Source organism: Eretmochelys imbricata, chromosome 4 (genome assembly GCF_965152235.1).
Source record: "Eretmochelys imbricata isolate rEreImb1 chromosome 4, rEreImb1.hap1, whole genome shotgun sequence".
Lineage (NCBI taxonomy): Eukaryota > Metazoa > Chordata > Testudines > Cheloniidae > Eretmochelys > Eretmochelys imbricata.
The window spans coordinates 645,153-672,271 of NC_135575.1; the positions used below are offsets into that span (position 1 = coordinate 645,153).

The following is a 27,119-nucleotide window of genomic DNA, read 5'->3' on the forward strand; positions in this document are numbered from 1 at the left end:
AGCTTCTCTACAGTGAGCTGCTTTTAACATTTTCAATTTCTTATCTTTTTTTCCAGCAGCGCTGGCGGGGAAGGGGTTGTTTCCCCACCCATCCCTGGTGCAAGGTTCGCTGAATTGCCCCTTACTCCCCTGCTCCATTTTGGAACTGGGGCTGGGGAATGGAGATGTAACTTGTAGTGACCTCTTGGGTGGGGCTTGTCCCCCATCTTACCTTTCCTCTGCAGAGTCTCCTTCCCGTAATCTAGAGAACTCCTTAGCCAGGGAATACATTTCTCCTCCAGGTAGCGTTTCCACCGCTGGTTGTCAAGTACTTCAGCATCCCATCTCCTCTTGGAGATCTGAGCCCCAATATCTGCTGCTACCCAAGTCATGGTCTCCTTATCGAAGGTAAGAAAGTCGCGTCCATCATACAAATCCTGGTAAAACCCCCAAGTGGTGTTGTCTTCCCGGAGATCACAGCCGTATATCGTCTGGATAATGTGAAACCCTGAAACACAGCTGAGGGTCAGCAGCAGCCTCTCTCTGAAATCTCACCAAGACCCCATTGCAGGTAGACCACTGGGTCCTCCCCTTGCTACTGGACCCTCCCTCCCCCGAGAAATGGGGTTCCCACTTATGCTGCTGGGTCCTACACCCTCCCAGCTCCTTTCAGGAGGGAAGCCAAACCCACAGGGGGCCCACGCTCCATCTGTTGGGTCTTTGTACACTAAAGACCCCCCACTATAGAGAGCTCACAACCTTCAAGGATCACCTCACTGCTGCTTGTTCTTGTATGTTCCCTGTAGGGGGTGCAGGGTGGCACAACCCCAAAGGGAGTCCTCTGGATATTAATAGAATCATAGAACATTAGGGTTGGAAGGGACCTCAGGAGGTCATCTAGTCCAACCCCCTACTCAAAGCAGGACCAATCCCCAACTAAATCATCCTAGCCAGGGCTTTGTCAAGCCTGACCTTAAAAACTTCTAGGGAAGGAGATTCCACCAACTCCCTAGGGAACGCATTCCAGTGTTTCACCACCCTCCTAGTGAAAAAGTTTTTCCTAATATCCAAACTAAACCTCCTCCACTGCAATTTGAGACCATTACTCCTTGTTCTGTCATCTGCCACCACTGAGAATAGTCTAGAACCATCCTCTTTGGAACCCCCTTTCAAGTAGTTGAAAGCAGCTATCAAATCCCCCCTCATTCTTCTCTTCCACAGACTAAACAATCCCAGTTCCCTCAGCCTCTCCTCATAAGTCATGTGTTCCAGTCCCCTAATAATTTTTGTTGCCCTCCGCTGGATGCTTTCCAATTTGTCCACATCCTTCTTATAGTGTGGGGCCCAAAATTGGACACAGGACTCCAGATGAGGCCTCACCAATGTCGAATAGAGGGGAACGATCACGTCCCTCAATCTTCTGGCAATGCCCCTACATATACATCCCAAAATGCCATTGGCCTTCTTGGCAACAAGGGCACACTGTTGACTCATATCCAGCTTCTTGTCCACTGTAACCCCTAGGTCCTTTTCTGCAGAACTGCTGCCGAGCCATTCGGTCCCTAGTCTGTAGCGATGCATGGGATTCTTCCGTCCTAAGTGCAGGACTCTGCACTTGTCCTTGTTGAACCTCGTCAGATTTCTTTTGGCCCAATCCTCCAATTTGTCTAGGTCCCTCTGTATCGTATCCCTACCCTTCAGCGTATCTACCTCTTCTCCCAGTTTAGTGTCATCTGCAAACTTGCTGAGGGTGCAATCCACACCATCCTCCAGATCATTTATGAAGATATTGAACAAAACCGGCCCGAGGACCAATTTTCTATCCACCATATAGTCCATATTGCAGAGGTCTATCCCCTCCAGCTCTCTTCTGCTCTCTGAGGAGTCCCCCAGTTCTGGTAATCAGGGTCATTCTGGAGAAGAGAGAGAGTTCGGGGTGTCTATACCCCACTCTCTCCTGCTCTGGGTGTATTAATTTTGCAGGATCCTCAGGATGACTTGGTCCCCCACCTCCTCCATTCACATTACCCGCATGTCCCTGTAGAGAAGGGGTACAGGAGATCTGTCCCCCACACTAACTTCTGCTCTGGTTTAATGACCTCACAGAATCCCCAGGGTCCCTCTGTTTCCCTGCCCCATCTTCCCCGTGCCTCCAGCTCAATCTAGGAACGGCAAAGCACCAACTTCGGATGCTTGGCCTCTTTTTCACACGGCCACTGTCTCAAGGTGATTCCCTGTAAGGATCAGGCCATTGACGGCCTTTAGTTCAACTGGCCTCCATTTTCCCACAGCCAGGCTAATCTTCACAACAACGGCCACCATCTCGCACACAACCAAGAGCAGACTCAGTTAATACAGCCACCCCTGGGCTGACAGGAGGCAGGGAGGGAGACTAGGGGGGAGGGAAGGGAGATGGGGACAGGAAGGAGAATTTAGGAGAGAGGGAGGGAGGCTGTGGTGAACAGAGAACACTGTGAGGATCACGAGGAAGACTGAAACGCGTGGGGAACGGATCAGACCCCTCGCTTGGCAAACAGGGCAGAATGTGGGGGCACAAAAATACCCCACACAGGGTCCCAAGTATTTACACCCTTCCCCCATCATGCATTAGATACACCGAGGTAAATGCCTAGATTTTCAGCAATCACTAGTGATTTTGGGTGCCCAACTGAGACCTTTTAAAGGGGCCTGATCAGAACATGGGGGCACCCGGCCGCTGAATCTCAGACACCCAAAAAATCACGAATCACGTTTGGAAAAACGTCAGCCAAGGGATTAAAATACCACTTGGGGTCACAGCCACAGGTGAGAGCCGAGCCCACTGAGCTGTATCCCTGAACCATGCCCCAGGCTTGGGCAAAAACCGGTTACTAACCTTCCTGTGACGGCCGTTCTCAGAGCTGTGCTGCACACGTCCATTCCACGCTTGGTGTGCGGGCCCCGCACACAGTCGCCAGAAATTTCTCTCTCAGTGGTACCCGTCAGGTCGCCTCTCGTGCCCTCTGGTACCATGCGCTCATGGCGCAGTATAAGAGGACCAGTCGACCCCGCACATTCTCAGTTCCTTGTTGCCAGCAACTCCAACAGAGGAGGAGGATGGTGGCTCGTGGAATGGACGTTTGCAACACGTCTCTAAGACCAAGAGTTACAGAATGGTTTGTAACCATTTTTTCTTCTTCAGCTGCTTGCACACGTTCATGCCACGTTCCGTGACTCCCTTGCAGTACCGTAAGAGGTGGGCCAACCAAAGCCAGTGTCATCTCTAGCTTGCTGGGTGATGGCGTAGTTGGAAGAAAAAGTATGTCCTGACGCCCAGGTCGCTGCTTTACAAATGTCCTGGATCAAGCCTGGGCCATGAACACCACTGAGGAAGCTCGTGCTCTCATAGAACGGGCCGCCGGGAAGGCAGGTGGTGGGATACCTGCCTGCTCGTACCACATGTGAATACACAGTGTGATCCACAATGAAATTCTCTGAGCTGAAATGGGTGGGGCTTTCATCCTATCAGCTACTGCCACAAAGAGCTGTGTGGATTTATGGATCGACTTTCTATATAGTCCTTTCTATACAGAACACTAGGATGCCCTGCCTAACATCCAAGAGTATGGAGATGTCTTTCCTCCCTATTCTTGTGCAGCTTCAAGAAGAAAATGGGCAGGAAAATAGCCTGATTACTAGGAAACTCCAAGACTACCTTCGGGAGGAACAAGGGTGGGGGCAACCCTTGTCATTAAAGAACACTGTATACGGAGATTTTGACATAAGAGCTCTGATCTCTGAGACCCTCCTGACTGAGGTAATTGCTACCAGAAAGGCGACCTTCCAGGAAAGGTACAACAGAGGGCACAATGCCAGTGCTCAAAGGGAGGCCCTGTGAGCTCTGACAGGACCATGTTTAAGTCCCCCAGGGGGATGGTGTCAGGGCTGATTCCCCACTCTGGCACTTCGAGTGCAGAAGGTGGGGGCCTGCAAGGACTCTAAAAATTAATACTGGCCACTCCAGGCTGGTAATGCTGCCACCACCCAAGTGAAAATCTGCCTTTTGCCAATCCAGAAAAACTCACTTGGGAAGATTTTCTGGGGCTCCTCGGCTTTTCCACCCCTTCCTCGGGGAAGCCGAGAAAGGAAACAAAAGAAAAGGGGAACCCAGCTGTTGTATTGGCAGATTAAGATATGCACAACCTCCTCACCTCAAAAGACATAGAAATCCAATCATGTTCTTAAAAAAAGGAAATTTTATTAAAAAAGAAAAAAGAAAGAAAACACGTTTGGAAAGCTTAAGTTATTGCTAGATCTTAAAAGAGCAACCGCAAGGATTAATCACCGAGAGTAGCTTTCTTGGGGTCCAGCTTAAAGGTTACAACAAAACAAAAGCACCTGGGGTCAGCACAGAGGAGTCCACAAGCCATAAAAAGAGACAAGCCTAATCGCGTCTACCTGACCATTTCCTGTTCTACTTCCACATCTGTGGTTCCAAATGAATAGTTTCTAGGTATGATCCAGATGACTTTTCATACCTGGCCCAGAGCTTTTTACAGCATGACTGCTGCCCTGTCCCTCTGCAGCCGAGAGAACAAAAGACCCACACACCCAGCAGTCTTTCCCAATTCGAGAGGGTACAGCTTCCTTATTGGTTCCCCTGGTCAGGTGCCAACTCATTTGACGTTTACCTCTTAACCCTTCACAGGTAAGGCAATTAGGGTGCAGCGGCTAAGGAGGATTCTAAGGCTAACTGAATGGTTGGGGAGTTACATAAGGGTGCTACCCACCCTCATTTATCACAGACGGGTTCCCAGATTTGCGGGTAAAGCCTTTCAAAGCCTTTCAGGAAGTGAAGGGACATTTCATGTGAAAAAACTGACCACCCACCCACCTGGGGGTCGAATGCGGAGATGGCGGCTAGGTGCACCTCAACAGATGGAATCGCTAGACCTGGCTGTTCCCAGACTGTTCTGGAGAATCTGCTTCATCTGAGAGATGACTCAGCCGGTGAGAGGCAGGGGTGCCGGCACAGGGGGACCGAGGGGCCAGGGCCCTGCCACTTCAGCAGCAGGGGGAAGGGGGCAGAGCCTCAGGAGAAGAGCTGGAGCGGGGGGGAGGGTGTCAGGGGAAGAGACGGAGTCACAGTTTCAGCCCCGGGGGCCCCCCACTCATAGGGAGGTTCTGGCACCCCGGTGAGAGGCCTTGCTGGGTCGACCAAATGGAGAAACGCTTCCACTCGGGGAGGTAAGTAGCTCTGGTAAATGGTTTCCGACTGCCTAGCAAGACCTAGCAGACTTGCTCCGCACAGGCCAGTTCTGCAGGCTTCACCATGGAGCTGTCAGGCAGATGGAGCATTTGGCCTGATCTTGCGAGATCAGGTCCAGAAGGGGAGGGAGCGGCATTGGAGTAGCTACTGGCAGGTCTAGAAATAAGCCAGACTCGTGCTGACATGGCCAGGCTGAGGCTATGAGAATAACCTTCACCCCTGACCTCAGCAAGACCTTGTGCACAAAAGGAATGGGGGGGAAGGCACAGAACAGGTGCTTTCTCCAAGGGAGTGTTGCCGGCACCCAGTGCCGAGAGGCTGAACAACAGCTTGAGTTGGTTCATTACCCGGTGTGCTGCACCCAATAATCACAACGGGGCGGAGAAGCAGAAAAGTTTATTTGCAGCTGCAAAAAGGTACAGGGAGAATAAAATCTCAAATCCTGCACAACAGAGCAGGAAGTTACACAGGCTTTTATACATCCTTTTTCCCAGCATACTTATCCAATAGCAAGCTGCCCCAAGTATCCATATAGCCAGCCAATCCAGTTCCCAGCTAGTTCCCTGATTCTCTGTATCATTTGTTAAACTCTACATAAAGCTGCTTTATTCAGCATTGTTCTTCCATATCTCCCCTGTTTGGCCTTGCTTAGTTTCAGGCAGTCTGACTCTGCAACATACTGTTGCAGATTCTCAGCATAACTGCTGTGTGTGCCTCCAGGCAGGGGGGCCAAGGACACTTGGGCCTAGTACGCAGAGCTGCTGCGAGTGCCTCCAGGCAGGAGGGGGGGGCCAAGGACACCGGGGCCTAGTGCAAGGGGGCTTCATCGACACTCGTGGTCTTCCATCCCCTCGAGTTACCTAGTGGCCATGCCCCAGTGTTCCCAACAGGAGTAAGAAGGCATCTGGGAGCGATCCCGGGTTGCAGTCATGCAGACAGCAGAACTGCTGACATTTCCTGTTCTGTTTGGTCATGAACAGGTCTACAAGTGGAGTGACCTACCACTGGAAACTGGCCCGTGCTATGTCGGGGCATAGGGACCATTTGCGGTGAGAAGAGCTGATCTGCCAGCTCGTTCTGGGCTCCCCAAAGGTGAGAAGCTTCGAGGTGGCTCGAGTGCTTTATGCAGAACTCCCACAAGCAAATGGCCTCCTGACACAGGGGTAGAAGAGCGGGCCGCTCTCTGCCTGTCGATGTAAAACATGGCTGCCATATTCTCTGTAAGAACTTGCACCACCTTGCTTGCGATGGGGGGTAAGAATACCTGACGTGCTAGGCGGACCACCCTGAGCTCTCTGATGTTCATCTGTAGCAAGAGTTACTGCTGGGACCACTGACCTTGTGTCCTGAGGTGCCTGAGATGGGCAGGCACCATGAGCACCGAGTCCAAATGATGGCTGTTTGGCCAGTACACCAAGGCCAGCCAAGCCTGAAGGGGTCTGAGGTGCAACCTCGCATACCGCACCACGTATATGTAGAAGGCCTTGTGACCCAACAGCCTGAGAGGGCCTTGACCTGTGACGACACTGACTGGAAGTGGGCTTCTGGGAGGAAGGCCCTGGCCTGGGTATAATAGAGCATTGCTTCAATAAACTTCTGCTCGTTTATCAGCAGGCCCAGTGCTCGAAAGGTTGCTTGGACGAGGTGGATACTGGCTTTTACCTGGCACTTGGACTGGCCCTTGACCAGCCAGTCACTGAGATACGGATACACCTGCACCCCTCACCTTCTCAGGAAGGCTGCCACTATTACCATGCATTTCATAAAGACCCATTTGGCTGCTGACAGGATGAACAGGAGGATGGTAAACTGCTAATGAGCCTGGTTCACAACAGTCCTGAGAAACCTTCTGTGGTCTCCGAAAATAGAGATGTAGAAATAGGCATCTTTCAAATCGAGGGCAGCGTACCCGTCCCCTGGATCCAGGGAAGGAATGATGGAGGCCAGGGAGACAATGCACAACTTCAGCCTTTGAGGTGTTGCAGGGCTAGAATGGGTCAGAGACGCCCTTTGACACTCAGGATTAATGAATTGTGATTTTGCTCTCCATATGCTTTATGGAAATACACTTATGAATGTGAATATGATGTATCTGGAATATGCTTTACGCAAAAGGGCTCTTGTATGATGTCATTAGAAAGCTTGTAATCTACTGAGTGTGTTCATCCTATTTGTTTGCATGTATTATTTCTATGTCTGGAGTTGGGGAAATAAGATATAAACTTGTATCACTGTTGTAGTCACACCAGGTGAGGGCCGTCAATGGGGCATTAGGAACTTGATGGCTCCCATTAGTTAGAACAATTGATGGTAAATGGTTTATTTACCTGAAAGCCTTCCTGTGTATGTGGGGGACAACCCAGGAGGAATGGAGACTAGACAGGTGACCATGTTACCTGGTCGTGAAATCCATCTTAAATCTGGTACTTTTCCATTTAGCAGGAGGGGCGGGGACCCAGAGACACACAAGATTACCGCCTTGTGCCAAAGTTATAAAATGGGGTGCCAGTCATGAGAAAACCCCTGCTTATCACCTGAGATGTCTGCTGGATCTAACAAAGACTGTACGAGGAGAAAAGGACTGGGCCCAGACAAGGAAAAAGTCTAGTCTGTGAAGTAAACTTATTGGAACATCTTTGAGGGCGAGATATTTCCTGTAATCAGTTTCTTAATGTATTAGGCTTAGACTTGCGTGTTTTGTTTCATTTTGCTCTATGACCTACTTTGTTCTGTCTGTTATTATTTGAAATCACTTAAATCCTACCTTTTATACTTAATAAAATCACTGTTGTTTTTTAATAAACCCAGAGTAGGTGATTAATACCTGGAGGAGCAAACAGCTGTGCATATCTCGCTATCAGTGTTATAGGGTTCGGACAATTTATGAATTTACCCTGTATAAGCATTATACAGAGTAAAACAGATTTATCTGGGGTTTGGATCCCATTGGGAACTGGGTGTCTGGGCACTGGAGACAGGTAACCTGCAGAACAGCTTTCAGCTAAAGCCTGCAGCTTTGGGAGCGTGACCCGGACCCTGGGTCTATGTAAACAGACTAGCATGTCTGCTCAACAAGACAGGGTTCTGGAATTCCCAAGCTGGCAGGGAAAACTGGCTCAGAGATGATTTCAGTATATCAGTGACAGTCCCAAGGGGATCTCTGTGACAGAATCCATCACAGGAATAACAGGAGTGAAACCCTTTCCCTCTTAAGTTCCAAGGCACCTCCTTCATGGCTCCGAGCCACAGAAGGACTTGCACCTCCTGGGCTAAAAGTTGCTCATGAGAAGGGTCCCTGAAGAGGGACAGGGATGAGGGGTAGGAGGGAGGAATGGAAACGAACTGCTTTGTATAATCCCGCCTCCACCGTACTCAGCACCAAATGGTCTGTGGTGATAAGGGACCATGCCAAACTGAAGCAGGAGAGATGGTCCAAAAACAAAAGGGGGGCAGGATCTGGTATGTGGACTGGTGTAATGCCCTTGGGTGCCCCATCAAAAGTTTTGCTTGGAGCCCCCTGAGTATCCATGAGGGCCAAACAGCGAGGCTGAGGCAGATGGGGGCGCCTGTCTGCATCTACTACTGCTGTTCTGCTTTTTGAACAGGGCTTGACAAGGCGGCGGGCCTGGGAAGTGGGCAGGTTGTTGGGGTTTGAATTCTTTCCTCAAAGGCACTGGGACATGGAGATTCAAGGACTTGAGGATGGCTCTGGAGTCCTTCAGGCAGTGTAGTTTGGCATCTGTTTGCTCTGAGAAGAGCAAAGTCCCTTTAAACAGACGGTCTTGAAGAGACTGCTGTACCTTTGTCTGTAGGCCAGAGGACTGAAGCCAGGAGCCCCTTTGCATGGCCACTGGTGACGGCATAGCCCCGGCTGCCGCATTCACTCTGTCAAGGGTGGCTTGTGGGGAAGCCCTGGTCACTGCCTTCCCTTCTTCCACCACAGCAACAATCCTCTGCCTGGACTCTTGGGGAAACGAGTCTTTAAATTTCAACATGGAGTGAAAGTCATATCTGCCCAGCAGTGCCTGTTGGCTGGCGCTGTGGAGCTATAGACCATTGGTAGAATACATTTTCCTACCAAAATAGTCCTGCTTTTTTTAGTCTTTTGACTTGTGGGTGGCCCCTCATAACCCTGGCCTTTCCCTCTCATTGGCTGCCGAGACGACCAAGGATCCGGGAGGGGGATGGGAACATATGTACTCCTACCCTTTGGTGGAGACATAGTACTTCCTATCTGCCTTCTTTGACGTGGGGGGCAGTGAGGAAGGGGTCTGCCATAGGGTTTTAACTGGACCCACTATGGCCTCATTGAAAGGCAGAGCTACCTTCAACAGGACCACTGCAGCCGAGATGTTGACAAAGCTGTTGGAGGATTTTTTTTAAACTACCTCCACTTTCAGCCCTAAGTTTGAGGCCACCTTCTTCCATAACTCCTGGTGAGCCTTGAAGTGTCCTGGGGTGGCAAAACACCCATCCCTGCCTCTTCTGGGGAGGAGGAGGCAGCCTTCTCTCAGACACCACTGAGCAGGAGCACCTAGACGGGAGGCCAGGCAGTGGAGGAAAACCCCAGGGGTTCTGAAAAGGCCATTGTATCTGCATGGGCCGTTGCCCACTGAGCCAGGCAATCGGAGGAACCCCCACCCCGGGATCCACCATTGCATAGGGCTGATTGCTGGGGTACTGGTACTAATCCCTCGGTTGGGTGCAAGATTCAAACTCCAACTTGGTTGATGAGTCATCTCGTGGGGACGAGGGGGGTGTGGTACCCGTCGGCTCCAAGGGACGGTGCTGAGGATCCAGGGATCGGGCCGAGATGGGGAAGCTGCTTCGACATAAGCAGAGAGCAAGGGGCCTGGTACCAGACGGGAGCTCGAGGCAACATGCTCCCTTCTGCTTCCCCCACTGCTGGCACCAACTCTTGTACTGCCAGCAAGGGTGGTAGCGACCATGCCAGCCAGTCCCTGGCCACCGCAAACCCCTCCTGGACGGACGGCACCGCGACCCTGCTGTGCCTCTCTGCCCCTCTGGTGCTGGCGGCTGGTCGGGCACTGGACTCCACAGGGCCTGTGGACAGGGCGGAGTCGACGGTATCGCCGCGGAGCAGGGGCAGAGGAGTGGCCAGACGCTGGTCGCACTCCCCGGCACTCCCCATGCTTGTCCATTCTGAGAGATGGGGAACCTCTCAGGCAGCTGCTGCTCATGTTTCTTTCCTGGCCCTGGGCATGGGGAACGGTGCTGAGAGTCCCGTACGGACTCTCTCTGCAGCAGCTCTTCGTACCAGCACTGAGGTACACGGTGCCAAGTTTGACTGGCTCAGCTCTGAAGAAGGTTTGAGTGCTGATTCCATCAGGAGGGACTTCTGTGACGTTGCACTCCATATGTTTTACGGAAATATGCTTATGAATGTGAATATGATGTAACTGGAATATGCTTTATGCAAAAGGTCTCTTGTATGGTATTATTAGAAAGCTTGTAATCTACTAAGTGTATTCATCCCATTTGTTTGCATGTATTAATTCCATCTCTGGAGTTAGGAGAATAAGATATAAACTTGTATCACTAATGTAAATATATTAATTGGAAACCATTAAGGATGCTTCAGAGTCAATGAACTGTGAATGGCTCCATATACTTGCAAGCCTTACTGTGCATGTGAGGGCCAACCCAGGAAGAATGGAGACTAGGGGTCTTACAGTGACCATATCACCTGGTAATGAAATCCATCTTAAATCTCGTACTTTTCCATTTAGCAGGAGAGGTGGGGACCCAGAGAGACAAAAGGTTTCCACCTTGTGCCAAAGCTATAAAAGGGGGTGGAGCAGGACAAAGGGGGCTGACAGTCATGAGAAAACCCCTGCTTTTACCACCTGAGTTATCTGCTGGATCTAACAAAGACGGTACCAGGGGAAAGGATTGGGCCCAGACTAGGAAGGAGTCTAGTCTGTGAAAGAAATTTATTGGAACTTCTTTGAGGGTGAGATATTTCTGGTAATCAGTTACTTAATGTATTAGGCTTAGACTTGCGAGTTTGTTTTATTTTCCTTTTGTGACTTACTTTGTTCTGTCTGTTATTACTTGAAACCACTTAAATCCTACTTTCTATACTTAATAAAATCACTTTTGTTTATTAATAAACCCAGAGTAAGTGATTAATACCTTGGTGAGCAAACAGCTTTCCATCTCTCTCTAGCAGTGTTATAGAGGGTGGACAATTTATGAATTTACCCTGTATAAGCTTTATACAGAGTAAAACGGATTTATTTGGGGTTCAGGCTCCCAGAAAGGCTGAACACTGGGTGCTGGGAAAGTCCCTGTTAACTGAAAAGCCCCAGGGCTGAGTGAAACTCAGTTTCTGTGGCCCAACCTCTGTGTCTGTGCTGGAGATGACTGGTGTGTCTAACTCAGCAAGATAGGAGTAGAGGGGAGCCTATTCTCGCAGGAGGGTTGTTTTCATTGGTATCTCAGCACATTGAGTGACAGTCTCGATGGGAGTCTCTGTGACCAAACCTGTCACAACTTCAGCGTGGCCTCCCTATCCTGTTTCACATGTGGACTGAACTGGTGGCAGAGCTGACAGAGATCCGCAAGAGGAGTCTCATCCACACACTTTAGAAAGCTAGAGTGCCGGTCGCTCAAAGGCATGGGCTCGCCGCAGAAGGTGCCGGGTTTGAAGCCCGGAGACCAAGGCATGTCCAGTTTCAGGACCAGAAGAAACTCTGCTATGAGAGTCCAACTAACTATTTATTCCAGTCAACTGAAGTCAAAAAGAGAGAAAAACAACTAAGGGGAAAAGGGATGGAGTAATGAGAGAAGCAAGCAGCCCCACACATCCCTCTTCTTCTCTATACTGATCTCCACAGGGATGAGCAGGGTGGGGGCACCGATGGGGTCTCAGAGGGACCAGACTCCGAATTCCCCCATATGCGTGTTGGGGGCAGACACAGCTAGAGAGGGGAACAGCGTTGGTGGCCAGGATGCAGGACTCAGGACAGTCTCTGGTGACCTGGCAGCCCGAGGACTGCGAGGAGGGGGTAAATGGGGGGAGGAAGGCAGGAGGGGGCAGTCAGGACAGTGGTTCGGGAGGGGGCAGCGGGGACAGAAGAGCAGCTCCCCAGCGCAGGGTTAGGGGCAGGCGAGCGGAGCCCCTTTCTTAACATTGGGGAGGCAAGTGTCCGTGTGAGCAGGTCAGGTTGGAGTCTCAGCAGCCGGGGACCAATGGGTGAGACTAGTCAGGAGAGGGTTAAACTAGCTACAGAAGGTGCTCCCACATTAGGGGGGCAGACACTTGACAACCCTCCACCCTGTCGCTTAGCCATGGGGCAGCGCCACCAGGAACCCAGGTGTCCATGAGAGGATGGGAATTAGTTCTCATTGCTGCTGTCTCAGTGCTGGGAGCCAGGAGGGATTCGGGCAGGCCGGGGGGTGCTATAACAAGGGGTTGGGGACACTCCTGGGTGAGGACCAATGTGACAGGCCAGTACCACTGACACAGGGGAATCACGGGGCTGGCGAGTGAAAATTCCTGTCAGGAAGGGCAGAGCACTTACATCAGAGACCCTCATCTGCCAGGAATAGTTCAGCAGTGACAGGCACTGAACGCTTATGGATCATCCCCATGCTAAGTGAGACAGCCCAATCCAGGGGCCTGGCCAAGGGGCTACACCCCATATATAAGGCTGAGCAGGAAGAACGGCTCTTTACACATTTATCGATAGTGTGCAGGGGAACCTGCCTGACCCCAGGGGCTCCAACCAGCGGACACAGGCTGGGGTTTGTGCTGCCGGGAGTAAGGAAGCCCGGGAGTCTCTGCACGTTGCAGGGACTGATTCTCTCACTAACTCTCCAGCCCAAGTCAATGTCAGACCCTCACTCTGCAGAGTGAAGAGGAATCTGACCTTCGATAAACTCACTCTGGAAATAAGACAAAGCGAACAATGAAGGAGGCTCACTGGTGAGCAGCTTCTCCCCAGGGCTGGGTGAATGCAGCACTGCCTGCTCTTGTGACTTTACCGTGCGTCTCATGATGCTGGGTGGTTTTATTAAATCCCTAGTTCCTGGACTCATGAGATTAGAGGAGAGTCTCAGCTCTCTTCTTACAGCAGTAACTTCTAGTCCTTCTAGGAGCAGGGAAAACCCCGGAAATGTGTCCCCTAAAGGCTCAGACCAGAGGGCAAATAAAAATAAGCTCCAATACTATTCCCAAAATACTGACGACATTTAAGCCAAACTCAGGATTTTGTGGGCCTGACTCGTGATGTCTCAACACTTGGGGCTGTCGATACTGGGATTCCCCATCACTCGGTGTCTGGGAATTGAGACAAGACGTCCCAGAGCCCTGCTCTAGCTCTAGGGTCTGACAGCGTCACTGTCGTAGCCGAGAGGAACAAACCCCTCCGTGCAGGAATTGCTGGGTACGATTCTCTGGCCTGGGTGACCAGGAGGTCAGACTAGCCGGGTCTGACGGGAACTTCTGGCTTTCGCACCTCTGCCGCTCTGCCCAGGAAATGACCACACACGAGGGGCGGGGGGTCCCCCGAAGGGCAGCAGAGGAAGCTGCAAATGGGACTGGTAGCACAAATCTGGGGTGTCTGGGGAGGGGACAGTATGAGAGTCCCACTTTGGAGGGTGTCAAAACATGTCTTTCGCATGAACCCTCCATCCTGCAGCCCCTCCCCCCGCCCCATGTCCCTTTGTCCCCCACATTCACACGGACTCCAGCGAGAAAATGCCCCTGGGGGCTGTCCCTTCCCCCCATCCCCAACACGCATCCCTGTGTCCCTTCACCCTGTTTACATCAACCAGGCCCCCCACCCCATGTCTCTGCGTCCCTAGGTCGGGTCGGGTCCCGCACTCACCCTCACTCTGGTTGTAGAGCTGACCCAGGGTGTTCAGACTCACATTGTACCATTTCTGGAAGCGCAGTCCCCACCAGGTCACCTCGTCCCAGAACTCCAGACCCTCGTTCTGCGCCATCCACACTGTGTAGGGCTTTGCCCTCTTCATCCCGCTGGTGTAGACATAGGTGACCTGATCGTCCACGTACACAACACGGCTGTACCAGGGAAGCCCCGGGCCGGGCTCCGACACCACCGTGTCCAATACACGCCTGGAGTGCAGGCCTGGGGGGAAAGATTGGGGGCAGGGAGGTCAGATCAAACCAGACCCTGCCAGGGAGCCCCTGGCAATACACAGGAGCGCTCCTGTGGGAGGGAGACCTGGGGAAGGGCTCACAGAACGGCCTGACTGGGGAGCAAGAGATGGTGTGGTACGAGGAGAAAGGGAGGCAGGGCTGGAGGGGGAGTGAGGAGGGGAAGGGGTGGGGACGTACGGGGGGGCTGGAGCACGTGTGAGGAGGAGGAGGGGAGTATATGGGGAGAGTGTATTGGGGGTGCAGGGAAGTGTGAAGAAGGAAAGGGGGCCCAGGAGGAGGGGCAGGGCTGGAGTGCGGTGTGGGGAAATGGAAGGGGGTGTTATGGGAGAGGGTGGGGCAGGAGGACTGGGGGATGGGAGATGCAGGAGCTGAAGCTGGGGAAGGCAAGGTGGGCAGGGGGATGTGTCCAAGATACAGGTGGGAGCCAGGACACTGGCTGTGCACACAATTTACTATAACTTATTCAGAACATAAGAACGGCCAGACGGGGTCAGACCAAAGCTCCACCTAGCCCAGTGTCCGTCTGCCGACAGTGGCCAGTGCCAGGTGCCCCAGAGGGAATGAACAGACAGGAATCATGCCGGGATTGTCGCCCCATTCCCAGCTTCTGACAAACAGAGGCTAGGGACACCATCCCTGCCTCATCGTGACGAATAGCCACTGAGACACGTGTCCTCCATAAACAAACTAACACGGCTACCGCTCTGAAACTGCACACTGAGTGCATGTTTTCAGAGAACTATCCACAATGACTCTAAGATCTCTCTTGAATGGTAACAGCTAATTTAGACCCTGTCACTTTATATGTATAGTTGGGATTATGTTTTCCAGTGTACATTACTTTGCGTTTATTCACACTGAATTTCATTTACCATTTTGTTGCCCAGTCACCCAGTCACCCAGTTTTGTAAGATCATAGAATCATAGAAGATTAGGGTTGGAAGAGACCTCACGAGGTCATCTAGTCCAACCCCCTGCCCAAAGAAGGACCAAACCCAACTAATTCATCCCAGCCAGGACTTTGTCAAGACGGGCCTTAAAAATCTCTAAGGATGGAGATTCCACCAGCTCCCCAGGTAACCCGTTCCAGTGCTTCACCACCCTCCTAGTGAAATAGTGTTTCCTAATATCCAACCTAGACCTCCCTCACTGCAACATGAGACCATTGCTCCTTGTTCTGTCATCTCCCACCACTTAGAACAGCCTACGTCCATCCTCTTTGGAACCCTCTTTCAGGTAGTTGGGGCTGCTATCAAATCCCGCCTCACCCATCTCTTCTGCATACTAAATTAACACAGTTCCCTCAGCCTCTCCTCAGAAGTCATGTGCCCCAGCCCCCAATCATTTTCGTTACCCTCCACCGGAGTCTTTCCAATTTGTCCAAATCCTTTCTGTAGATGGGGAATCAAAACTGGACACAATACTCTAGATGCGGCCTCACCAGTGCTGAACAGAGGGGAACAATCACGTCCCTCGATCTGCTGGCAACGCTCCTACTAATGCAGCCTAATATGCCATTAGCCTTCTTGGCAAGAAGGGCACACTGCTGACTCGTCTCCAGCTTCTCGTCCACTGTAATCCCCTTTGTAACTCTTCACAGTCTGCTTTGGTCTTCACTTATTCATGCTGTGGCTGCACACCAGGTCCCCTGTAGGGATCGGGCCCCTTGTCGTGCCAGTCACTGCACAGGCCCTGCCCCACAGACTTCACAGGCTGATCCCCCGGCCCCACAGATCCACAGGCAGGATCAGGGCCAAAGGGGATGGGGAAGGACGACAGCTCCCAAACCGCCTGATGATGCAGAGACTGAATCCCTGATCCCTTCACCCATATGAGCGTCCCACTGACGTCAGACATGGCTCAGGGGAGTTACACACACGTCTGGGGGGGGCATCAGGACCTGGGGAGGCGGGGGGACAGGCTGACGCAGGCTGGTAACTTATTTGGTCCCGTTAGTTCCTCAATGTCTCAGGGATTATTTAGTCTCAGATCCTGCAGCCTCGCAGTGTGGACCCTCACTCACTCTCACAGCCCCCTGGAGCCTTCCCTCACCTCAGTAACGTGACACACAGCGTCTGCAGGATCGGGGCCTTGCTCCCTAGTTCCTAATGGCCAGTTACAGACCAGAGGGCCGCCCCCCGTGCTGGACGCTGGACACACACAACAGGGACAGCCCTGACCTGGCTTATGTATGAGCTGAAGAACAGACGGATCTAACGGGGACGGAGCTCTCCCCTTTTCTTCCCCTCAGCTCCTCCGGCTGTGCACCAGCCACTGTCCATTTCACTCCCCTTCAGTCACAATCAGCCGCCGGATCCGGCGAGCAGGGCTGCTGATGCTGCTTCTCCCTGGCTAACTAATTAAAGAGAGTCAGTGGAGCAGGGGGACTGGACCCAGGGTCTCCAACCACCCGGCTCCAGAGCCATTCTCAAGCCCCTGCTCTCTGGCCCAGTTCTACTTTTCCCCAGTGGAATAGCTCCTACAGGAGCGATGGAGGAGGCCCCACAGCAGAGTACCCCACAGCGCAGGGACTAAGGCACCCTGTGAGGTGGCAGAGCCTTGCTCAAATCCAGTCTCCCGCACAGGCAGAGGGAGCCTGAAACCAGGTGTCTCCTACCCCCCAGGTGATGCCCAAATCACTCGGTTCCTCCCACACTGTTGTGTGAGCTCATAGAATATCAGGGTGGAAGGGACTTCAGGAGGTCATCTCGTCCAACCTCCAGCTCAAAACAGGACCAACCCCAACTAAATCATCCCAGCCAGGGCTTTGTCAAGCCGGACTCATAGACTCTAAGGTCAGAAGGGACCATTATGATCATCTAGTCTGACCTCCGGCACAAAGCAGGCCACAGAATCTCACCCACCCACTCCTGCAATAAACCTCTCACCTATATCTGAGCTACTGAAGTCCTCAAATCACGGTTTAAAAACTTCAAGGTGCAGAGAATCCTCCACCAAGTGTCCGGTGCCCCACACTGCAGAGGAAGGCGAAAAAACCCCAGGGCCTCTGCCAATCTGCCCTGGAGGAAAATTCCTTCCCGACCCCAATTATGGCAATCAGCTAAACCCTGAACATGTGGGAAAGACTCACGAGCCAGATACCCAGGAAAGAATTCTCTGTAGTAACTCAGATCCCCCGCAACATCCCATCACAGGCCATTGGGCCTATTTACCACTAGTAGACAAAGATCAATTAATAGCCAAAATCATGTTATCCCATCATATCATCTCTTCCATAAACTTATTGAGTTTAATCTTGAAGCCAGATAGGTCTTTTGCCCCCGCTGCTTCCCTTGGAAGGCTGTTCCAGAACTTCACTCCTCTGATGGTTCGAAACCTTCATCTAATTTCAAGTCTAAACTTCCCCGTGACCAGTTTATAGCCATTTGTTCTTGGGTCCACATTGGTACTGAGCTTAAATAATTGCTCTCCCTCTCCGGTATTTATCCCTCTGATATATTTAGAGAGAGCAATCATATCTCTCCTCAGCCTTCTTTTGGTTAGGCTAAACAAGCCAAGCTCCTTGAGTCTCCTTTCATAAGACAGGTTTTCCATTCCTCGGATCATCCTAGTAGCCCTTCTCTGTACCTGTTCGAGTTTCAATTCATCCTTCTTAAACATGGGAGACCAGAACTGCACACAGTATTCCAGGTGAGGTCTCACCAGTGCCTTGTATAATGGTACTAAAACCTCCTTATCTCGACTGGAAATACCTCGCCTGGTGCACCGAAGACCGCATTAGCTTTTTTCACGGCCATATCACATTGGCGGCTCATAGTCATCCTGTGGTCAACCAGTACTCCAAGGTCCTTTCCCTCCTCCGTTACTTCTAATTGATGTGTTCCCAGCTTATAACTAAAATTCTTGTTATTAATCCCTAAGTGCATGACCTTACACTTCCCACGATTAAATTTCATCCTATTAATATCACTCCAGTTTACAAGATCATACAGATCTTCCTGTATGATATCCCGGTCCTTCTCTAAATTGGCAATACCTCCCAGCTTTGTGTCATCCGCAAACTTTATTAGCACACTCCCACTTTTTGTGCCGAAATCAGTAATAAGATTAAATAAGATTGGTCCCAAAACCGATCCCTGAGGAACTCCACTGGTAACCTTCCTCTAGCCTGACATTTCACCTTTGAGCAGGACCTGCTATAATCTCCCTGTTAACCATTTCCTTATTCATCTTTCAATTTTCATATTGATCCCCATCTTTGCCAGTTTAACCAATAATTCCCCATGTGGCACCATATCAAACATCTTCCTGAAATCTTGGTCAATTAGATCCACTGCGTTTCCTTTGTCTAAAAAATCTGTTACTTTCTCAAAGAAGGAGATCAGGTTGGTTTGGCATGATCTACCTTTTGTAAAACCATCTTGTATTTTGTCCCATTTACCACTGACCTCAATGTCCTTAACTACTTTCTCCTTCAAAAATTTTTCCAAGACCTTGCATACTACAGATGTCAAACTAACAGGCCTGTAGTTACCCAGATCACGTTTTTTTCTCCTTTCTTAAAAATAGCTCACTCCTCACCAAAAACAAATCTAGAATGGCACCCCCTCTTGTCGGTTCAGCAACTACTTGATGAAGGAATCGATCGGCTATTGCATCTAGGAACATCTGAGCCCGATTATTATTAGTAGCACTTGTCCTCCAGTCTATATCTGGGAAGTTAAAGTCTCCCATGATCACGCAGTTCCCATTAGTATTTACTTCATTAAAAACATTAAAGAGGTCTCTATCCATATCCAAATCAGATCCCGGTGGTCTATAGCACACTCCAAGCACTATCCCAGGGGAGGCTCTAGTAGCTTTCTTTCCCAATGTGATTTCTGACCTTAAAAACCTCTAAGGAAGGAGATTCCACCACTTCCCTAGGTAACCCATTCCAGTGCTTCACCACCCTCCCAGTGAAAGTGTTTCCTAATATCCAACCTAGACCTCCCCCACTGCAATTTGAGACCATTGCTCCTTGTTCTGTCATCTGCCATCACTGAGAACAGTCTAGATCCATCCTCCTTGTAACCCCCTTTCAGGTAGTTGAAAGCAGCTATCAAATCCCTCCTCATTCTTCTCTTCTGCAGACTAAATAATCCCAGTTCCCTCAGCCTCTCCTCATAAATCATGTACTCCAGCCCCCTAATCATTTTTGTTGCCCTCCGCTGGACTCTTTCCAATTTTTCCACATCCTTCTTGTAGTGTGGGGCCCAAAACTGGACACAGGATTCCAGATGAGGCCTCACCAATGTCTAATAGAGGGGAATGATCACGTCCCTCGACCTGCTGGCAATGTTCCTACTTATACAGCCCAAAATGCCATTTGCCCTTGTTGCCAAGCAGGGCATACTGTTGACTCATATCCAGCTTCTTGTCCACTGTAACCCTTAGGTCCTTTTCTGCAGAACTGCTGCCTAGCTACTCGGTCCCTAGTCTGTACCAGTGCATGGGATTCTTACGTCCTAAGTGCAGGACTCTGCATTTGTCCTTGTTGAACCTCATCAGATTTCCTTTGGCCCAATCCTCTAATTTGTCTTGGTCACTCTGTATCCTATCCCTACCCTCCAGCATATCTACCACTCCTCCCAGTTTAGTGTCATCTGCAAACTTGCTGCGGGTGCAATCCATGCCATCCTCCAGATCATTCATGAAGATATTGAACAAAACCGGCCCCAGGACTGACCCTTGGGGCACTCCACTTGATACAGGTTGCCAACAAGACATGGAGCCATTGATCGCTACCCATTGGGCCAGATGATCTAGCCAACTTTCTGTCCACCTTATAGTCCATTCATCCAGCCCACACTTCTTTAACTTGCTGGCAAGATACTGTGGGAGACCGTATCAAAAGCTTTGCTGAAGTCAAGGAATAACACGTCCATTGCTTTCCCCTCATCCACAGAGCCAGTTATCTCATTATAAAAGGCAGTTAGGTTAATCAGGCATGACTTGCCCTTGGTGAATCCATGCTGACTGTTCCTGATCACTTTCCTCTCCTCTAAGTGCTTCAGAATTGATTCCTTGAGGGCCTGCTCCATGATTTTTCCACGGACTGAGGTGAGGCTGACTGGCCTGCAGCGTGGGGCCCACAACTGTGAACACTGGGGGGCCTGATTCTGGGATTTAGGCACCTTAGCCCCTTTATGGCTCTAGCCCTTGGACACTGAAGTGATGGGAGCAACAGGGACACTACGGATCAGAGTCTGATCCCGCTCCTGCCTCTCAGAGATCTGGCTCCCTGCCTCTTGACACTGCCCTGCAGCGGCCTCTGCTCCCCACTCGCCTGCTGCTTCCAGCCACTCCCTCTCCCCTCCTCACTCCATCTCTTCTTTTACAGGGCCCTGCACTTAATTTCTCTCTTTTCTTCTCTCCACGCTGCTGTCATCTGCCATCCACCCCGCTCCTCCCCTCAGTCACCCTCCCTGGTCCCCACCCCAGCTCTCCCTCCCTTTCCTCAGCTTCCCACACTCCTCCTCAGTAACTTCAGCTTCCAAGGCAATGGCCCATCCGACCCTCTGCTCCCCATCTCCTCACCCTCCCCTCTGCATTCACCTGGCTGCCCTGGGACAGCTCCCCGACTCTCCAGAAGGGCCATGCACTGGACTTGGGTTCACCAAGCCCTGCTCTCTGAGCTCTCCAGTGCAGACTCCTCTGCTCCGATCATCACCTGGTCTTACTCAGCATCACCCACCAATCACCTCTCCCAATGATTTGTAATGTGTGTGCCTCAGTTTCCCCTATAAGCGGCATGGTTATCAAGGTGGGGGAAAAGGTTGTTTACGCTGCAGAGATCCAGGTGTGACTGATGCCTCACTATCTGGGGTCTGAGCCCCATGCTGATGGGGAGTCCCAGAAGACAACTGCCTTGACATTTGGCACCAAGCAACTAATGACGAAGGATGACCCATTCTCTGCAGGAAGCCAACCAGCTGTGACCAGCTGAAAAACAAAGAGCCGAAGACGAGTCCAGATGACAATGTTTGGCAGAAACAAGAACAAAAGACTAAGGAGGGGCCCCTTGGGGCTAAGTGTGGGCTGCTGGAGGGAGGAGAAGCTTCTGGACTGGAACAAAAGAGAAAGTTCTGGACAGACCCAGATGGACTTGCTGTAACTTTCCATTCTCTAATGGTTAGGTTAAGTTTAGAGGAGAGAGCAACAAGAGTGATGTCGTGGTGGGCTTGTGCTATAGACCACCAGATCAGGAGGATGAGGTAGACGAGGCTTTCTTCAGACAACTAACAAGTTTCCAGATCACAGGCCCTGGTTCTCATGGGGGACTTCAATCACCCTGACATCTGCTGGGAGAGCAATACAGCAGTGCATAGACAATCCAGGAAGTTTTTGGAGAGTGTTGGGAACAACTTCCTGGTGCAGGTGCAGGAGGAACCAACTAGGGGCCCTGCTCCTCTTGACCTGCTCACCAACAAGGAAGAATTGGTAGAGGAAGTAGAAGTGGGTGGCAACCTAGGCAGCAGTGACCATGAGATGGTCGAGTTCAGGATCCTGACAAAAGGAAGAAAGAAGAGCAGCAGAATACAGACCCTGGATTTCAGAAAAGCAGATTTTGACTCCCTCAGGGAATTGATGGGCAGGATCCCCTGAGAGGCTAATATGAAGGGGAAAGGAGTCCAGGAGAGCTGGCTGTATTTTAAAGAAGCCTTATTGACGGCACAGGAAGAAACAACCCGATGTGCAGAAAGAATGGCAAATATGGCAGGTGACCAGCTTGGCTTCACAGTGAAAATCTTCGGTAAACTTAAATACAAAAAGGAAGCTTACAAGAAGTGGAAACTAGATGACTAGGGAGGAGTATAACCATATTGCTCGAGCATGCGGGGGTGTAATCAGGAAGGCCAAAGCACAATTGGAGTTGCAGCTAGCAAGGGATGTGAAGGGTAACAAGACGGGTTTCTACAGGTATGTTAGCAACAAGAAGGCGGTCAGGGAAAGTGTGGGACTCTTACTGAATGGGGGAGGCAACTTAGTGACAGATGATGTAGAAAAAGTTGAAGTACTCACAATGCTTTTTCTGCCGGTCTTCACAGACAAGGTCAGCTCCCAGACTGCTGCACTTGGCAGCAGAGTATGGGGAGGAGGTGAGAAGCCCTCAATGGTGAAAAGAACAGGTTAAGGACTATTTAGAAAAGCTGGACATGCACAAGTCCATAGAGTCGGATCTAGTGCCTCCAAGGGTGCCGAGAGAGTTGGCTGATGTGATTGCAGAGTCATTGGCCATTATCCTTGAAAACCTGAGGCCATTGGGCTGAGGTGCCGGACGACTGGAAAAAGGTAAATATAGCGTCCATCTTTAAAAAAGGGAAGAACAAGAATACAGGGAACTACAGACCTGTCAGCCACACTTCAGTCCCTGGAAAAATCATGGAGCAGAGCTTCAAGGAATCCATTTTGAAGCACTTGGAGGAGAGGAAGCTGATCAGGAACAGTCAACATGGATTCACCAAGAGCAAGTCATGCCTGACCAACCTGATTGCCTTCTATGAGAGCAGCACTGGCTCTGTGGATATGGGGAAACCAGTGGACGTGTTATTCCTTGACTTTAGCAAAGCTTTTGATACGGTCTCCCACAGTATTCTTGTCAGCAAGTTAAAGAAGTATGGACTGGATGAATGGACTATAAGGTGGATAGAAAGCTAGCTAGATCGTCGGGCTCAACGAGTAGGGATCAACGGCTCGATGTCTAGCTGGCAGCCGGTATCAAGCAGAGTGCCCCAGGGGTCAGTCCTGGGGCCGGTTTTGTTCAACATCTTTATTAATGATCTGGATGAGGGGATGGATTGCACCGTCAGAAAGTTTGCGGATGACACTAAGGTAGGGGGATAGGTAGATATGCTGGAGGGTAGGCACAGGGTCCAGAGTGACCAAGACAAATTAGAGGATTGGGCCAAAAGAAATCTGATGAGGTTCAACAAGGACAAGTGCAGAGTCCTGCACTTAGGATGGAAGCATCCCATGCACCGCTACAGGCTGCGGACCGACTGGCTAAGTGGCAATTCTCCAGAAAAGGACCGGGGGATGACAGTGCATGGGAAGCTGGAGATGAGTCAGCGGTGTGCCCTTGTTGCCAAGAAGGCCAACGGCATACTGGGCTGCATTAGTCGGAGCATTGCCAGCAGATCGAGGGAAGAGATTATTCCCCTCTATTCAGCACTGGTGAGGCCACATCTGGAGTATTGCGGCCAGTTTTGGTCCCCCCCCACTAAACAAAGGACGTGGACAAATTGGATAGAGTCCAGTGGAGGGCAACGAAAATGACTAGGGGGCTGGGGCACATGACTTATGAGGAGAGGCTGAGAGAACTGGGGTTATTTAGTCTGCAGAAGAAAAGAGTGAGGGGAGAATTTGACAGCAGCCTTCAACTACCTGAAGGGGAGTTCCAAAAAGGAAGGAGCTCAGCTGTTCTCAGTGGTGGCAGAAGACACAACAAGGAGCAATGGTCTCAAGTTGCAGTGGGGGAGATCTAGGTTGGATATTAGGAAACACTATTTCACTAGGAGGGTGGTGAAGCACTGGAATGGGTTACCTAGGGAGGTGGTGGAATCTCCCTCCTTAGAGGTTTTTAAGGTCCAGCTTGACAAAGCCCTGGCTGGGATGATTTAGTTGGGGATTGGTCCTGCTTTGAGCAGGGGGTTGGATTAGATGACCTCCTGAGGTCTCTTCCAACCCATGTCTTCCATGGTCCTATGATCCTGTAGGGCCAGGCTGCACTGGGGCCTAACCCTCTTTAAGTCAAAACAAGCCTGTTACTGAGGTGACACAAGGGCACCAGTGTGCCTTAAACCATTTCAAACAAACCCCAAACCCACCCCGCAGCCTCACCCAGCTCAATACGGGCTCCTGAGCTCCCCAGGGTCTGAGCTGCTGCCTCCTGGGGAACAAGGAAGATTCAAGTCCACACCTAGAAAAGCAGGATGGGCCTTCCCCTCTCCTCACCCCAACCTGCAGGGATCCGGAAGCTCTTTATCCGGCAGGTTCAGGAGACCCCAACCGCACAAACGCAGCAGCTGTTCTGGGCTCCGCAGCGGGAGCTCACCTCGCCCAAACGAAGACCCGACTAACGCACAGATCCAGGGGCTCCAAACTCTCCCCCAGCCCCGGGGTGCCAACACGCGGCCAGAGAGAGAGCGGGGCTGACATCTCCTCCCTGGGATGGCGCCTCGAAGGACCTGCTTCCAGGACAGACAGGACCCATTGGGGACTGTGGGTGGGACTAGACCGGTGCTGACGGAGCCCGGCTGGACGGAGCCGAGGACAAGCCGCACTCGGGAGTCCCGGGCCCTGGGGTGAAACCCGGCGTGAGGAACCGTCTGGGAGCCATTAAAGGTGCGAGAGACCCGAGAAGCCTTTTCCCGTCACTGAACCCTGGTCTGTCTGGGGGGTCAGTTTACTCCCCCCGCTGACCCTCAGCCCGGCTCTGCCCACAGGACGCGGGTCTGAGAGCCCCGCCCGGCCCGGAGACGCGGGCAGGGACCCAGCCTGGGCAGCGCCTGGCCCCGGGGATGCCCCGCAGCCGGGAGCCGCACGGGGCCGCGAGGGGCTCGTCGGCGGGTGCAGCACCCATGGGTGCCGGTCCGAGCGGGGCCGCACCCCCCGGCTGGGGGCGGTCGGCGGGAGACGCCGGGGTCACCGCTCGGGTCAGGGTCGCTCAGCCCCCCACGGCACATTGTCCCCGCAGCCCCCGGCAGCGCCGGGCACAAGGGGGCCAGGACCCCCCCCGGTCACTATAGCAACGTCACTGATCCCTGTCAGCGACCGCTCAGTGCCGGGGGGGGTCTCCCGACACCTCTGAACGCAGAGCCCAGAACTGCCCCCCCCCGGCACCCAGCTCCCCCCAGCCCGGCTGCCCCCGTCCTGCCCCCCCGATGCTCACGGGATCGGGCCCCCGGCAGGGCTGCAGCCCCCAGCAGCGGCAGCAGGAGGCGCAGCGCCAGGGACATGCCCGGACCCCCCGCAGCGCGGCCGGATGCGGCCCCGGGACCTGAGAACGCCGCGGGGGGCGGAGCCAGCTCCTCCCACAGCAGCCTCCAGCCTGCAGGGATTGGCTGGGGAGGGGGCATCTCGCCAATCGCAACGCGGAGACCTGTCTCGTCATCAGTCGCTGGGCAGACTCCGGCGGGGCTGGCAGGCGAAGGGAAAGCGAAAGTCCGAGCTGGAGAGGAGGGGCGGGTTCAGCGCGGGAACCTAGAACGCCGCGGGGGGCGGAGCCAGCTCCTGCCCCGGGAGCCTCCGGCCTGCAGGGATTGGCTGGGGAGGGGGCATCCCACCAATCGCGACGCGGAGACCCGTCTCGTCACCAGCCGCTGGGCAGAGCCCGGCGGGGCCGGCAGGCGAAGGGAAAGCGAAAGTCCGAGCGGGAGAGGAGGGGCGGGTTCGGCTCGGGACCCGAGAACGCCGCGGGGGGCGGAGCCAGCTCCTGCCCCGAGCATCCCGCCAATCGCGACGCGGAGCCCCGGCGCCGTCACCGGTCGCTGGGCAGAGCCCGGCGGGGCTGGCAGGCGGAGGGGAGGGGAGGGGAGGGGCGGGGCAGTCCGAGCGGGAGAGGACGGGCGGAGGGTTCGGCGCGGCGGGGACCGTGGCCTCGGGGCTGCCCGGCCTGGAGCCGCGACTCGCTCCCCGGCCGAGGTCGCTGTTCCATGGATGCCGAGTTTGGAGGTTGGGGGGGCCGGCGGGAGAGGGGGGGTCACAGCTCGGGCCGGGCCCGGTCCCGCCCCCCCTTGTCCCCCCGCCCCGGCCGGGGACCCCCCCGAGCCTCCAGGGGCCCCGCAGCCCGCGGGGGACGGGCCGCGGCAGCTCGGGCTCCGGTCGGTCCGGGGGCCCCGGGGCCGGGGCTCTCGCCGCTCTCCCGGAGCTCGGCCGCTGCTCCGGCCGGCGAGGGGCTCGAACCGCTCCGCGGGGCCGGTGAACGAAGCGCCCGCCCCGCTCTCCCCTCGGGGGAGTGAGACACAGTCATCCCGGCACCTCCCCAGCGCCGCCACCCCCCCTGGGCATGGGGAGAGGAGTCCGGGCTCCAGCCCCCTGCTCTACCCCCTAGACCCCACTTCCCTCCCGGAGCAAGGGAGAGAACCCAGGAGTCCGGGCTGCAGCCCCCTGCTCTACCCCCTAGACCCCACTTCCCTCCCAGAGCAAGGGAGAGAACCCAGGAGTCCGGGCTCCAGCCCCCTGCTCTAACCCCTAGACCCCACTTCCCTCCCAGAGCAAGGGAGAGAACCCAGGAGTCCGGGCTCCAGCCCCCTGCTCTAACCCCTAGACCCCACTTCCCTCCCAGAGCCAAGGGAGAGAACCCAGGACTCCGGACTCCAGCCCCCTGCTCTAACCCCTAGACCCCACTTTCCTCCCGGAGCAAGGGAGAGAACCCAGGAGTCCGGGCTCCAGCCCCCTGCTCTAACCCCTAGACCCCACTTCCCTCCCAGAGCAAGGGAGAGAACCCAGGAGTCCGGGCTCCAGCCCCCTGCTCTAACCCCTAGACCCCACTTCCCTCCCAGAGCAAGGGAGAGAACCCAGGAGTCCGGGCTCCAGCCCCCTGCTCTAACCCCTAGACCCCACTTCCCTCCCAGAGCCAAGGGAGAGAACCCAGGACTCCGGACTCCAGCCCCCTGATCTAGGCACAGGCAGATGATGACCTAACCCCTTTATTTTCTCTGCTTTTGCCGGTCACTCGGCTGTTTACATCATTTCTGGGAACTCTTTTTGGTGCGTCTCCTCCTCTGGCGGGGAGAG

At 53.1% G+C, this 27,119-nt stretch overlaps 1 protein-coding gene across 7 annotated transcripts in view; it reads right to left on the minus strand.

Moving 5' to 3' along the window:
- The window catches only part of LOC144263807 (class I histocompatibility antigen, F10 alpha chain-like), a 34,573-nt gene extending 9,099 nt beyond the window's left edge, over positions 1-25,474 (minus strand). For 5 of the 7 annotated variants that reach the window (XM_077814785.1, XM_077814784.1, XM_077814783.1 and 2 more), the window contains exons 1-3: positions 25,273-25,474; positions 14,083-14,346; positions 212-487 (exon numbers count right to left, since the gene is read on the minus strand). In XM_077814785.1, coding sequence (XP_077670911.1) covers positions 212-487; positions 14,083-14,346; positions 25,273-25,459 — 727 coding nt within the window. In that variant the 5' untranslated portion in view covers positions 25,460-25,474. The remainder of the gene's footprint in view (positions 1-211; positions 488-14,082; positions 14,347-25,272) is intronic. The other 2 variants (XM_077814786.1, XM_077814787.1) reach the window with 2 other exon arrangements.
- Positions 25,475-27,119: the final 1,645 nt, after the last annotated feature.